Here is a 15,176-nt window from a genome sequence, read left to right on the forward strand (position 1 = left end):
TTGTGGTTTAAAGTCCAAAACAGGAATTGACCAAAAGTCCATAAGACAAAGGAGTGAAAGTAAGGCCATTCGGCCCATCAGGTCCACTCCACCATTTAAATCAAGGCTGATAGGCATTTCAACTCCACTTCCCTGCACTCTCCCCATAGCCCTTGATTCCTTGTGTGATCAAAAATTTGTCAATCTCTGCCTTGAAGGCATCCAATGTCCCGGCCTCCACCGCACTCCATGGCAATGAATTCCACAAGCCCACCACTCTCTGGCTGAAGAAATGTCGTCTCATTTCAGTTTTAAATTTACCCCCTCTAATTTTAAGGCTGTGCTGAGGGTCCTAGTCTCCCCGCCTAACAGAAACAACTTCCTAGTGTCCACCCCTTCTAAGCCATACATTATCTTCTGAGTTTCTATTAGATCTCCCCTCAACCTTCTAAACTCTAATGAGTACAATCCCAGGATCCTTAGCCGTTCATCATACGTTAAACCTACATTCCAGGGATCATCTGCTGTGAATCTCCGCTGGACATGCTCCAGGGCTAGTATGTCCTTCCTGAGGTGTGGGGCCCAAAATTGGACTCAGAATTGCTGGAGAAACTCAGAAAACAGTATTATGAGTCCAGTCTGATTCATATGATAGTCAGGGGCCTCAAAACATTAACCATTTTCTCTCCACTGGTACCAGACATACTGAGTTTCTCCAGAAATTTCTGTTTTTTTTTACTTCATGTTTCCAGTGTGCGCAGTTTTTTGCTTTGCTTTTAGTATGATCTGCTGAATCCTCTCCATGTCAGCTGGAAGGGTTATACAGATAATGTCTGAAATTTTGTACTTTCTCTATTACATTGATTGTGAAGTTGTTGGTGTGTTTGGTGCCTTCCTGGGAACGCTGATTGGTGTTATTATCATGTTATTACTACTTCTGGGATGTTGGGGATATTCCTAAAGTGCTTCCTCTCTGCTCTTGGAAGTCTGCTGCTGCAAATAAGTTATAAGTTCTAAGTTCTTTAGGAGTTCAGTGTCATGATGCTGGGGAAGTTGGCTTAGGATTGGATGCTGCTGCTAGACAGCCTTCCTTGACTCTAGATTGAAGAACCATCTTGTGATGGGCTGCTGATAGTACCTTTCCAATGCATTACCTATTTTAAAATATCATAGTCTCCAGAGCAAAGCGGTGTGTTGGTATCACTGCTGCTCATTATACCATGGCTGTGGCCTCGGGTTTGAAAACCTGGTCTTCAAATTCCCTTCTCAGTTGCCAAAAGCTGAGCAGGCTTGCTGAGAGTGATATTGATTTATAGTCTCTGTCAGCCTTAGTTGAGGAGATACCCTTGAGATATGGAAAGTGCTCTACATTTTCCCAAATTTTGCTAATGATATTAATCAATGGGGGTAGGTGTCGTGCTTTCAGAGCTGTTTGGAAGGAGACCTTAGATTTCTGAGAGAATAACAAAAGCACCCCAACAAAGTGCTTGTGGGAGCATGCTCCATTATGTATGTTACCTGTCGTAAATTTACTTAAAACCCTGTTGATAACACTGGATATTGGTAATTCTTTGAGTAGTGTCAGTGAAGAATGTTCCACTGTGCAAATAATTTTCCAACATTTCCCACTTCTCCATTCTCTGTTCTTCCACTTCCTGACCACTGCAATACCTGGAGGCAGTGAGAACTACATGAACATATTTCCAATGCAATAAAATAATTTGGTGTCCACAAAAGCCGAAAATCCACATCTGATAATTCTAGCACTTCTTTTTGCTAAGGCCTTTTTATCCCCCAAAGTTCTTTGACTCCTACTCTTGGGTCTCCGAAAGATGTGGCTGTAATTTGGCCACCCCTCCCCTAAGCAGTTGTTCAAACTAATAATACAGGTGAACTGATGTATAAAAAAACAAAAATAAATTGTTGTGATACGATCTGTGAAACAGATCCTTAAATATACTGTTCTTTTCCTGCTTGTTGACGCAATCAAGCGGAGGAGAAGCCTGGTGTCAGATTTTGTTTTAGTACTACGTTTATAGACGTCCGTATTACAGATGCCATATAAGTGCCACTTTCCTCCCTCTAGGTGGCAATATCTTTTAATAGTAGCACACAGAAGACAGCCATTTGGCCCATTGTATCTGTCTTGGCTGCTTCAAGTGCCAACTAAATCATTTCCTCATCCACTGATTTTGTTACCTGCAGATTTATGTACTCATAAGGTCAATCCCAGACCTCATATGGACCTTTTCCATTGACTTGTCTGATCCGATCATGCAGTCATTTGTGTGGTTATGTTGAAGTAGCATCTGTACTTTGTTATCTGTGGGCAGTCCATGCTCTATTCCCTATGAAAAATGAAGATTTAGTGTGTTTTATCAGTTCCTTTGTTCTTTCACTGAATCATGGCTTGCTCAGTTCTCATCTGTTGCAACCCTAATTCTTTTATCGATCCTCAGTCAGAAGTTTAATTATTCAGTTTCTTAACATGAAGTACTTGCAAATCTGAAAGCAAGAATGCCCTTCAATGAAGCCTGTTGAATAATCAGCAACTGAGGTTATAAATCAATGGTTTGATGTTTGCTTACACTGCATACTGAATCCAAGTTTTGCCTGTTTCTTGAGGCTCACATACAGAATGAATTGTGTTCCACTGTCTACAGGGGCCAGCAATTATCAGATTGCAGTTTTAGTGAATTAATCTGCAGAGAAACTGATGCTCGCTGTTTACCTTGTTGATCCCAGCTCAACTTTTTAATTGTCTGTTCCTAGGGTGCAGCCAGGTTCATGCTACCACTTGTACAACGGTTTGCGAGAGAGCCTTCTGGATGATTATCAGCTTCCAGAAATCATGAGGACTCCACTTGAAGAGCTTTGCTTGCAGATCAAGGTTGAAATAAAGTATCTTGTCCATTGTCAGCCTGTCGCACTGTTTTCAATGTGTACACATTCCCTTCACATTGTGAAAGGTCTCATGTTGCTTTGCTTAAGAGTGTGTTTGAACATTAAATTTGAGGTAATTGCTTACAAGTTACTGGAGATGGAAGAAGGCACAGTTCAAAAGAGTGGTTTTTAAAGAGCAGGAAATGTGCAATAAGGTGGAGTAATTTAAATTATCTTCCCCATTGTCAGCCAAACCGGCTAATTATATGTGAATATTGTGACATTGTCATTATTTCCTATTCCTGAATAGGAACGTAGAATAAAAAAGAAGACTTCTGTAGAAAGATCTGAAGTCCTTTTTAGTCTAATGATTCATGATCCTAAACTCCCCGTGCAGTTTGTAATATTGACGTGATGAAGCAAATAAGCCTTATTTCAGTGTCTTAGTCACTGATTCTAATTTTCTGGATTAAGGGGTTCGGAGTGGAATTTTTCTTTGTATCTTTTCCCTTATTTACCCTGCACTGTTTCTCACTTCTTACTTACTCGGAATATTAAATATTTATTTGCGTGGTAGTAGGGGTGAAGAAATACTTTAGTCATGTTGTTTCCGCTGTTGTAGTGTCTGTGACAGGTTTGGTGATCTGTTGAGTAACTAATCCTCTGCGTTCGTTAGCCTGATGGTATTGGATAAGTCCAGTCATTGGAAATTCAGATCCTGCCCTGCTAGTAAAGCTTAACTTTCTTATTGTTGAGAAATCTGTCTGGACCCACCTCCTACTGTTTTCAATATGTATGTATTCCCTTCACATTGTGAAAGGTCTCATGTTACTTCGCTTAAGAGAGTGTTTGAACGTTAAGTTTGAGGTAACTGCTTAGAAGTTACCGGAGATTAAACAAGACACAGTTTAAAAACCACTCTTTTGAAGACCAGGAAAGGTGCAATCAGGTGGAGTAATTTAAAACAGGAATTCTGAGTGAAGAGTCATGATGGATGGAGTATTGAAATACATGAAGAGCAGAGACTTCAAGCTCCAGTGGGGGGGAAAAAAATGCACGTCTACGTGACTAATAACTATCAATACCAAGGGAGTTCCACTAATCCATAATATGTTAAGAGTCTGTAAATTGGGTGTCTCCTCAGTCTGTGCATAGTGGTACATAGAAATGAAAGCAAACTGCTGGGAGAGATAAAGAAAAAGAGAAGGTCTCATACATAAACAACAGGTCAGATAGTATTCTCTAATGCCCCACATACTGGTGACAGTCTACAGTTATTGGATGATACAGTATGAAGTTGGCTGGAAATCTTCAGTTTTTCAAAGTTCTTTTGGGTAGCATTTAAGTTTTGACTTTTTGACCTGTTTATTTAATGGTTACCAGAGTTAGAAACATCACCTTGTGTCTTGGCTGCAGGTGTGTACATTTAGTAAGTTGCTCCCCTTTCAAAACATGTATCATCTGATTTTGATGATGGTTAGCTCACTCGTTCATTCATTCTCATTGTACCAGGCTGGAATTTAAATTTGACTCCTGGAGGTTATCACACTATCTTTGCCTGTTTTGGCTTTCAAAGCGAAATGTCTGCTCTTTGTGAAACTTCTATTTAAACAGTTCAAATACAGTTTAAATGATATTCTGATTTTATGTAAATAGAGCAGTTTAAAGATGCATGTAGTAAATCAACCAGAATTTTCTCTTAAAATCAGACAAGTTATTTAAAAAAGATACATGTTGACTGAGGAAGCTTCCATCATTGTGTGGCAGTTTTTTTGTTTATTAACCATGGGCTTTTAATTTTGCCTTAGATTTTAAATCTTGGTCGAATTGCCCAATTTCTTGAGAAGGCAATGCAACCTCCATCAAAGGAAGCTGTTAACCTGGCTGTCACCCATCTTAAAGAGCTGGTAAGTATTTGCCGTCGAGAAGGGAATGGGCCAGTTGGCTAATAGGCAACATAGCTCCTGCTAGTTAACTGTGGAACTGCAGAACCATTACGGCCCAGTGATTTATCTTTGTCACCACAGTGACTGTACCTGTGCAGCCCAAGTCCTGAGTCTTGGAACGCAGAAAACTATAGCCCAGTAGGAGACTTTTTGGCTCATCTAGTCTCTACTGGCTCCTTGGTGGTGTGTCCATTTAGCCCTGCTTCCGTGCCTTTGTTCCCATCGCTGCAATTTTTTAGTCTGTCAAGTGTTATCCAAATAATTCCATTTTGAAAACTACTCAAGGGGCTCAAAGGTTATGGGAAGAAAGCAGGAGAATGTGGTTGAGGAACTTATCAGCCATGATTGAATGGTGGAGCAAACTCGGTGGGCCGAATAGCCTAATTTCTGCTTCTACGTCTTATGGTCGTATGGCCCCGTGGTCTCATTACAGAAGAAGACCCTTCAGCCTGTCGAATCTTTGTTAAGTCACAAGTAAGCACTTAGTTTTCCAAAAGCATTTTTCTTTCATAACCTTGTATGTTTGGCATTGGAAGTGTGCATGTAAGTACTTCTAAATTATTATGAGGGTTTTTGCCAGCAGCACCTTTTACAAGCAGTCAGTTTACCACTCTCTGGATGTAAAGATTTTCTTTACATCCTCTGTAAATTTCTTGCCCTGTTCCTTAAACCTGTGCCTCTTGGTCATTGATCCTTTCACCAAGGGGAAATTTTCTTTCCTTTCTATCCTATTTTTCAACCCTTAATTTTATATATTTCAGTCATGTCTCCCTTCAGTGTCCTCTCCAACAAACCACCCCTGTTTATCCAGTCTGTCTTCGTAGCTATAACTGTTCGGCTCAGGCAACATCCGGATATACCTCCTCTATATCCTCTCCATTGCAGTCACATCCCTGCTGTAATGTGGACTCCAGAACTGCACTTAATATTCCGTGATCTAACCAACATTTAAGTTACAGTATAACTCCCTGCTCTTAAATTGTACACCCCAACTATTAAAGGCATCTAGGCTGTATTCCTTCTTAACCACTCTTTTATCTAGCCTTCCCGCTACCTCAAAGAAGCAGTGTATATGCATATCAAGGTACCTGTGATGCTCAGGACATTCCTGGGTTCTGCCCCTCGTTATGTATTCCCAATCCTTGCTTATTCTGCCCAGTACTTTACTTCACATTTATCTGGATTGAATTCCATTTGTCATTGATCAACCCATCTGACCAGGCTGTCTGTATCCTGTTGTATTGTCAGGTTATCCTCACTATCTACCACCACATTAATTTTCATATCATCCACAAACTTACTCATTAGTCCTCCGACATTCAGGTATTAAATCATCTATATATAACATATCAGCAAGAGCCCCTACACTGATCCCTGTGGAATCCCACTGGACACAGGCTTTCAATCAAAAACAACCTCCGACTATCACCCTTTCCTTCCTGCCACTCAACTAATTTTGGATCTATCATGCCAAATTTCCTTGGATCCTAATGGTTCTTAACTTTGCTTTTAATCTCCCATATGGGACCTTATCAAAAATATTGCTGAGGTCCATATAGACTACATCAAAAGCATTGTCCTCGTCTTTGCACCTGGTAACCTCTTTGGAAAAATTCAATCAAGTTGGTCAGAGGTGACCTCCCTCTTTTTAAAAAAAAGCCGCGCTGACTGTTCTAAATTAATCTGTGTCTCCAAATGCAGATTAACTCTGTCCCTCAGAATTGCTATTGAATCTTTCTTCTTCTCAAACAGTTTGTTCCAGTTACTAACAATTCATTGCACAAAAGATTTTCCTCCTATTGCTTGTTGTTCTTTCACCAATTACTTTGGATCTGTGCCATCTTGTTATCCACTCTAAGGTTGTTGGAAATAACTTGTTCTTATTGACTCACTGGAAATCTGAACTGACACGAAGAAGCAGTGGAGTGAGACACATATAGATAGGAATTTCTCTAGCTGCATCCTGAAACCACTGAGCAAGAGTGGGATTTGATTTATCTTGAGAGAGCAGCATGGTCAAATATTGTTTCAGAGTTATCACCTAAGGAGGCTGAGTTTTGTGAGTTAGATTGCCCTATCACTTTGTTAGCCTTTTGATATTTTTTAGTCCCTTGCGTCTCACTATTCTATTTACCCTCGCAGCTGGAGAATGTGCTATCTACAAGATGCACTGTAATAACTTGAGTAATTTCCACATTTCCTTCCAAGCTCGTGACCCTCACCATCATAAAGGATATAGCAGCAAGTTCATCAGAGCACTGCCTCTTCCAAGATCTCCTCCAAGACATGCACTAACCAGCTTTGTACTGCTTATCCCTGGATGCAAGCACCACAACCTATGGTGTGGTTTGCAAACCCAGCATTGAACTATGTAGTTATCTTGGAGTTGATGAAAGTTATTCTCTCTCTTTCTAGAAGGGGACATCTGAGGTGTTGTTTCCCCTGCAGACTGACCTTGTCCTATCAGTTGATTGATGTAACAGAGTTTGGAAGGGGCTGTTGGAGACTGAGCAAGTTGCTGCAGCAGTGTTGTGGGTAGTCCACCCTGCATTGGTAGTGGATGGAGTTGTCAGTTTCCTTTTTGGCTGCATGTCTCAAAACTGACCTAAAGCATGGGGAAAACTTAAAACGTTTGCTTGTGCATATATAGTTTTGACCATAAGGGTTTCTAGGAACTGTGTTTGAACTGGAATTTGAGTCACAATCCTCTTCTCACAGACATTTCACAACAAAGGCCTACTGTCACCTCCTTGATGGTAACCAAAATTGAGCCAGAATACTCACTTTACAGATAGCAAAAACTTCTGTGATATATGAAAGAGAAGAAACTAGCCAAAGTGAATTTTTGTCCTTTGGAGGATGAGACTGAGAAGTTAATACTGAGGAACACCGAAATGGCAGAGTCAGTAAATCGCTTTGGATTTCACGGTAGAGGACACAAGTATCATTCCAGTTGTAACAAGTAACGCAGAGGTTGTAGAAGGGCTTTTAAAGGGTGTCTGGAGAAAATATATGAATAGGATGAGAATAGAGTGATTGGATCCCTGGAAGGGGAGGGAGTTTCAGTTGTGATAGGCAGCATGTTGGTGCAGGCTTGGGAGGGCCGAAGGGCCTGTTCCTGTTCTGGAAATTTCTTTGTTCTAAGGGGGAAATCTTAGAGCAATCATCATTAGTATGGAAAAGATACTCTGAAATTTGTTGGAATTGAAGGCAGACAAGTCCCCAGGGGCTGATGGCCTACACACTAGACATTTAAAGGAATTAGCAGCAACAATGATAGATCTATTGGTTATAATATTCCAAAATTTGTTGGTTAATCCAGACAAATGAGAGTTGATGCATCTTGAGAGATCTAATGCGGAAGGGATGTATGTAGTACATGATAGAATTAATAGCATTAGTATGCAAAGGGATCTAAGTGTACAGGACCATACTTCACTGAGAATGGCAATACAAGTGGATAAGTTGGCATAGAAGGCATATGGCATGCTTGCCTTCATCAGTTGGGCATAGAGTATAAAATTTCACAGCTGTGTAGAACTTCTGTTGGGCCACATTTGGAAAATTGTGTACAGTCTTGGTCACCACGCTACCAGAAGGATGTGGAAGCTCTGGAGAGGATACAGGAACAGCTTACTAGGATAATGCCTGGTTTAGAGGGTATTAACTAGGATAAAAGATTGGGCAAACTAGTTTGTTTCCACTTGAACATTGAACCATGAGGATGACCTGTTGGAAGTTTACAAAATTGAGAGGCATGGATGAAATCCCAGGGCAGAAAAGTGAAATGCTGGGCGATATAAGTTTAATGTGAAAGGGAGTAAGTTTAAATGAGATGTCCGAGGGTAGTCCTTTTGTACAGAATGTGGCAAGTGCTTGGAATGTCCTGTCAGTTGAGGAGGAGGAGGCGGGTACAATAGCAACATTTAAAAGCCATAGAATCATAGAGAGTCAGAGAGCTATAACTCGTCCATGCCAACCAGATAACCTAAATTAGTCTAGTCTGATTTGCCAGCGTTCAGCAAATATCCCTCTTAAACCCTTCCTATTCATATATCTATCCAGATGCCTTTTAATTGTCAAAAGGTTGTAATTGTCAAACAGCTTATAAAACAGTAATTATTGTTCCTAGAATTCAAGGAAATCAGCTCCAACACTGAAAAGACCTCAAAAGGAACAGCTCTTACAGCCATAATTTTGTCCAATCCTCCATGTCTGAGTTTCTCGACAGATATTTCAATGGGCAGGCAAAAGGGATATGGACCCATGTAGTGGCAAAAGATATTTAGTTTAGCAAGATGTCATGTGTCAGTGCAGTCTTGGTGGGCTAAAGGGCCTGTTCCTGTACTGTACTTTGTTGGGTGGAAGTCCAGCAGTTTGACCCAATGATGATTAAGTACAGCCAATATATGTCCTAATCAGAATGATGTTACTTCAAGGGGACATCTGAGGTGTTGTTTACCCTGCAGACTGACTTTGCCCTTCCAGTTGATTGATGTAACAGTGTTTGGAAGGGGCTGCTGGAGGAGACTGAGCAAGTTGCTGCTGTCAGTGTTGTGGATAGTCCACCCTGCGTTGGTAGTGGATGAAGTTGTCAGTTTCCTCTTTGGCTGCATGTCTCAAAACTGACCTAAAACATGGGGAAAACCCTGAAACGCCTGCTTGTGCAGATATGGTTAAGACCGTAAGGGTACAAATTTTAATTACATTAGTTTTCATTTAGTAACAGATTATGTGAAAGCTGCAGAGTGTTCTGAAGATTTTTAAATTTCCTTTTTTCTTTTCTGACAGAATGCTTTGGATAGGAATGAAGAGCTTACTCCACTTGGGGTCCATTTAGCTCGCTTGCCAGTGGAACCACATATCGGGAAAATGATTCTGTTTGGAGCACTGTTGTGCTGCCTGGATCCGGTTCTTACCATTGCAGCCAGTCTCAGTTTCAAGGATCCATTTGTGATCCCATTGGTAAGGTATTGAAGTTATTGCCATGACATTGCAAGAGCTAAAGGGAGCAAAAGCAGAAATTGCTGGATAAACTCAGCCGTTCCAGTAACATCTGTGGAGAGAAAGCAGAGTTAACATTTTGGGTCCAGTCACCCTTCTTCTGAAAAAGATGCTACTAGACCTGCTAAGTATTTTTTTCAGCAATTTCTAATATTGTTGCTCATTTCCAGTATCTGCAGTTCTTTGGTTATTTTGTTTTAAGAGCTAAAGGGGTTACTTTATCAAAATGTGTTACATAGGCTAGCTTGTACTTCCTTGTGTATAAAAGATTGAGATGATCTTAAAGTTTACTTCAATGATTTGATACAGTACGTAGAGAAAATATTTCCCATGACCGGTAGTGTCCAGAACCATTAAAATAGAGCAAGACCAGTCAAGAAATACTACTTCATGTGAACTAGAGGAAATCTAGAACTCCCTCTCTGAAATCATGTTGGGAAAAATTGAAAATTTCATTGTCTGAAATTGCTAGATTTGTATTGGTCAAGGATAATGGAGGGTAATGGGAGCATGGCAGATGGAGTAAGGCACAGACTTACAATGCTGCAATTGAATCGTGGAACCAACTCGGGGATAATTGGTCCCATCCTGGTCCTCTGTGCTTTTTAGATTTGCTCGATGCCTTTGTGCATTTGATTTTTTTTATTTGGAAAGTGGTGTTGCTCTATCTCCACCTTTCTTACTCGATGATGGCCTAGTCTTTTGCGGGCGATTTCACTCCAAGCATTGCAATACTGCATTAGGGCAAGCTGAATAGAAAGAAATGCTGACACAACACTTGGATTATGTTACCGCAATACCTCAGTGTTTCATACATTTGACTACACAGCAGATTTAATTCAGTTTCAGTATAATCAAGTATCGGGGGGCTGTTGGAATGTGCACTGTTTGAGACTGCTTTTTAAAGGATGTAGCCATGTCACCCAATAACGTTGTACGGAGCAAAGGTTTTGTAAAAAGTTAAATGTTTCTTCAGCAAATGAATTTTGGAGTTTAACCTGCTTGTTTTTGTGCTGTTGGCAGGGTAAAGAGAAATTGGCCGATGCAAAACGCCGTGAATTATCCAAGCAATCTCGGAGTGACCATCTGACTGTGGTAAATGCGTTTAAGGTGTGTACTGCTTATATACATGAAAAATGCAGAAGCAGATCTGAAATAGAAAAAGGCTGTTGGCATCTCAATGGCAGTCCGTATCTTGTACGTAAGATGATCAGTAAATGTTTGAAGTCTTGCTCTTATAAGAGGCCAGCGGAGGTGCTGTTTTTGCATTTTTTTCCAAAAGAGAGTATCATCTGAAACTCAGTGATATTGTCTTCTGAGGTTCTTCTTGATTTGAACTTTTTTATGAAGTGTGAAAGGATCTCTGGCATTTTTCATGGCCTCAACAGTGAGCAAGCTAAGCTTGAGGTGCAGTCACTCTAGACAACATACTGGCCATTGTGAGTGCAACGTGTTCTCTCAGCCTGTAATCTGATGATGATTAGATCATCGCTTTATACTGATGTTGGTTGATTGACAAATATTGGCTCCAGCACCATGGCAAATTCCCTTGCTCTTCTTTGAAATAAGGCAGTGCAATCTTTTACATTTATCTGAGTACAGCTGGGACCTTGACTTCATCTTTCACCTGAAAGATCGCAGTCCCTCAGCGGTCCTATGGAAATGTCAGTTTTGATTTTCAGTTTCTGATTGTGAGTGGGATTTTTTTAATTCTGAAGTAGGCATGCATCCCACTGAGTCATGGCTAACATCTTCACTGAAGACTGAGATGAAAAGGGTGCAGTAACATGGAGTAATAGATTTCCAGTTATTGAGAAAATGCGAAGTGGGAGTGCGGTAAAACTTTGATTCTGATGAATACGAATAATCAGAAATGCTTTTGCTGGGGAGTAGAGGGTAACAAAAAGATTTGCATCTGGCCATTCGCCTCTTGTGGTGAGGCTTGAATCCAGATTAGCAGATTCCGTGGCTTCCGACCAAGCAAAGCATGGGAATCCCAATTAGATTTGTTTTTTGTTTTCTCTTGCCGTAGGCACTATATCCAAAGTCAACCGCACACCCCGTGCCTGCTGGTCAGTTGCTTAATGAATTTAATTAAACTCAGAAAAAGGGTCATTACAGTAAAAATGTTAACAGCTTATCTTTCCACAGATGCTGCCACTCCTGAGTTTCTTCTGCACTTCCTGCTTTGATTTCAGAGAATTTCCAGCATCTGCAGTACTCTTTATATTTTACGTGGTTCTGTATTCCATGAAATATTCATTGCTTTGGCAATTACAGTCCAAGATTCTGTTTCCTATTTCTGTGAGAAGGGGAAGCTGATGATTTCTGTTCACCATTGTAGATTTTTGAAACAGGTAAAGATGGGGTTTGGCTTGTCCATAGTGCACTTGTGATTGAACTGTCTGCCACTGTCCCTTGGATAATGGAGTATGATCATTCTGGTAGGTGACTGATCAACAAACCCAGATCCCATCTGTGAGAGCTGCCATAAAGTGGAATCGGAAGTTAATGATGAGCAATATGAAATTGGCAATTGTGTATCACTTCTTGCTCATTTCCATGAGTGTGTTATCCATAGGAACAGAGGAATTAGAAGCAGGAATAAAAATTCAGCCAGTTGAGTCCATTTGACATGATCATGGCTGATCTTATCCTGGTCTCAACTCTACTTTCCTGCCTGCTCCCCCTTTGCCCTTTTGTACCACTTTACATCAAAAATATTTCTTTATTTCTCGAATCTGTTGATTTGATTCTGCCTCCACTGCACTCGGGGGCAGGGTATCCCACAGATTCACAACCCTCTGAGAGAAGTGGTTTTGCCTTGTCTCTGTATTGAATATGCCTCCTCGTACCTCTGTATACCGTATATACAGGTATATGACCTCTTGTTTGAGACTGTTCACAACGGGGAACATCTGTTCAATGTCTACCTTATCAATTCCCTTTAGCACTTTATATACCTCACTCTGATTTCGCACCCCCTGCCCCAAAAATCTTTTCAACTCCGGTGAGTACCAACCCAAAGATTGAGCTGAGAGTCATGGAGGTGTTGGTGATTTGCTGCTTGGTGAATTATTGCTAATTTCAGTATCTGTTTTCATAGATTTTAAATAGTTTTGGCATGAATTATGAAATATACTGAAGATTGACATTACAGTACATATTGCAAAACATTTTGAATTGATGTGTTGAATGTATTATCTGTTTCATACAATGGGGCGATGAATGCAACCCTCACATCTTGACTGAATGACCTTGGTTTTTATCCTGCACCTTTGCCTATAATATGCTGCTGTTTTTAGTCTCATTGACCCTATTGTTTGATGCCTTGTCTTAGCCAGCTATCTTTTCTGTACCTGTTTCTCTCAGTCTTTGACCTCTGCCTCCTGTCACTATGATACTTCTTCTGACTTATTGTGCAGCAGTTGCATTGAACCTTCCTTTTCTTTTAAAAGGGTGAATGAACAATGTTCTCTGTCATATTTGTTCTATTGATTCTGACTTGCCATAGCCAGTACCCACTGTTACAAGTTTCCAGTCTGATCTGATTGACATGTGCCTCTGCTTTCAGGGCTGGGAAGAAGCAAAAAGGCGAGGTTTCCGATCAGAGAAGGACTACTGTTGGGAATATTTCCTTTCTCCAAACAACCTGCAGGTGATGAATCTCCAACAAACTGACTTAATCCTTGGAATAAGGAGAGATTAATTACAAATGCTCAAAAGTATGAGAGTTTGAATAGAGTAGATTAGGATTAACTGGTGGGTGGTTGGGTGCATAACTAGAGGAATCAGATTTAAAGTAATTGACAGCAAATCCAGAAAGATGATGAAATTTACTTTTATGATCTGGAAAGATTGGAATAGCAGATTTATTCATAACTTGCAGAAAGGAATTGATATGTGATTGAAATGTTTATTGGTTGTTGGGGAGGAATGAGACCATTAGCTAGCACGCTAATGGAGCTGGCACAGTGAATTGAATGGCTGTCTGCTGCAATACGCTAAGATTTGAACGTGGACACGAGAGGGCTCTTGTGGTGCAGTGGTTTTGCCTCTACCACTGCAGGCTTGGTTTAAAATCCCAAGTGGTCTAGAGGTATGTCATCACATGATTAAAACTAGCTATCAAAGTAGGCCATATTATCGACCGTCCTATGACACAGTGGTAGTGTCCCCACCTCTGGACTGGGAGGCCTGCTTTCACATCCCTCTTGCACCAGAGGGGAGTAATAACATATCTCAACAGGTTGATTCGAAAGATAGGTGCTTTTTTTAAGGTGCACAAGAGAGGGCTCTTGTGGCACAGTGGCAGTGTCTCCATTCCGAACCAAGTGGCCTGGATTCAAGTCCCACCTGCTTCAGAGGTGTGTAATAACATTTCTGAATGGGTTAGTTCAGAAAATAGAAACTCTGGAGGTATTAGGCCAGGCTATAAACAGGAGTAACCAAAGGTTTGGATTAAAATATTAAAGATTCTGAGAAAACTGATGGAAGGTGAGATGAATGAAATGGGTTCTAAAGAACATAATTTCCTTAGTTGCTTGCTTCCTATTGAGTATCAGTGCTGTCAGATCAATTATGAGGAGCTGAATGGCCTCTTCCTAATGTGACTATTCAACTTTTGGCTATGTCATATGTATGATTGTCTGAGGATTTTTGGTTATGCTGCAGTTGCTATTGTGAGAGATCCTCTCATGACAGTTATGAGGTCTTGAAAATGTTGGAGAATTGTTTGAGAAATAACCTTTCACTTTTTGTGTCACTGCAGATGCTTCATAACATGAAAGGTCAATTTGCTGAACACCTGCTAGTGGCTGGCTTTGTCAGCAGCAAAAATCCCCGAGATCCCAAGGCAAATATAAATTCAGGTAACTGATAGAAGAGAAAGCTGTAATAAAATCTCAGTGAGAATGAAATGTTTTTTGCGTTCAGTCTTCTGAAATAGTATATTTTCTGTTCCAACAGACAATGAGAAGCTAATTAAAGCTGTGGTTTGTGCGGGCTTGTATCCGAAAGTGGCAAAAATACGACCAAGTTTCAGCAAGAAGAGAAAAATGTGAGAAACTTAAGCTTTCACACGCAGTGTAACCTGAGTCAGAAAGAAAAGAGTTTCAACTGAATCCAGCAGAAAATTCAGCTGAATTTTTTTTCTCATGCGAGTGGTTAAAATGAGAAACTCTCTGTCTTTGGGTATTGTTGATGTGAAAAGTTTGAGTGCCTTTTGAAGGAAAGGTAGTTACATTAAATGAGACAGAATAGAAAATAATACTCTGATTGGGAGGTGGTTTGTGTGGGTCACAAATATAAACAAGGTACCTTCGGGTTGAATGCCTTATTTCTGTACTGTAAGTTTTGTTAATA

General features: G+C 40.4%; 1 protein-coding gene across 1 annotated transcript in view; it reads left to right on the forward strand.

Annotated features, from left to right (window-relative positions):
* dhx36 (DEAH (Asp-Glu-Ala-His) box polypeptide 36) overlaps positions 1 to 15,176 on the forward strand; it is a 74,265-nt gene that overhangs the window by 44,801 nt on the left and 14,288 nt on the right. The window contains exons 16-22 of the mRNA XM_048541524.2: positions 2,752 to 2,869; positions 4,671 to 4,769; positions 9,600 to 9,773; positions 10,836 to 10,922; positions 13,387 to 13,470; positions 14,584 to 14,683; positions 14,781 to 14,871. Coding sequence (XP_048397481.1) covers positions 2,752 to 2,869; positions 4,671 to 4,769; positions 9,600 to 9,773; positions 10,836 to 10,922; positions 13,387 to 13,470; positions 14,584 to 14,683; positions 14,781 to 14,871 — 753 coding nt within the window. The remainder of the gene's footprint in view (positions 1 to 2,751; positions 2,870 to 4,670; positions 4,770 to 9,599; positions 9,774 to 10,835; positions 10,923 to 13,386; positions 13,471 to 14,583; positions 14,684 to 14,780; positions 14,872 to 15,176) is intronic.

The sequence above is a fragment of the Stegostoma tigrinum genome, chromosome 14 (assembly GCF_030684315.1).
Source record: "Stegostoma tigrinum isolate sSteTig4 chromosome 14, sSteTig4.hap1, whole genome shotgun sequence".
Classification (NCBI taxonomy): Eukaryota; Metazoa; Chordata; class Chondrichthyes; order Orectolobiformes; family Stegostomatidae; genus Stegostoma; species Stegostoma tigrinum.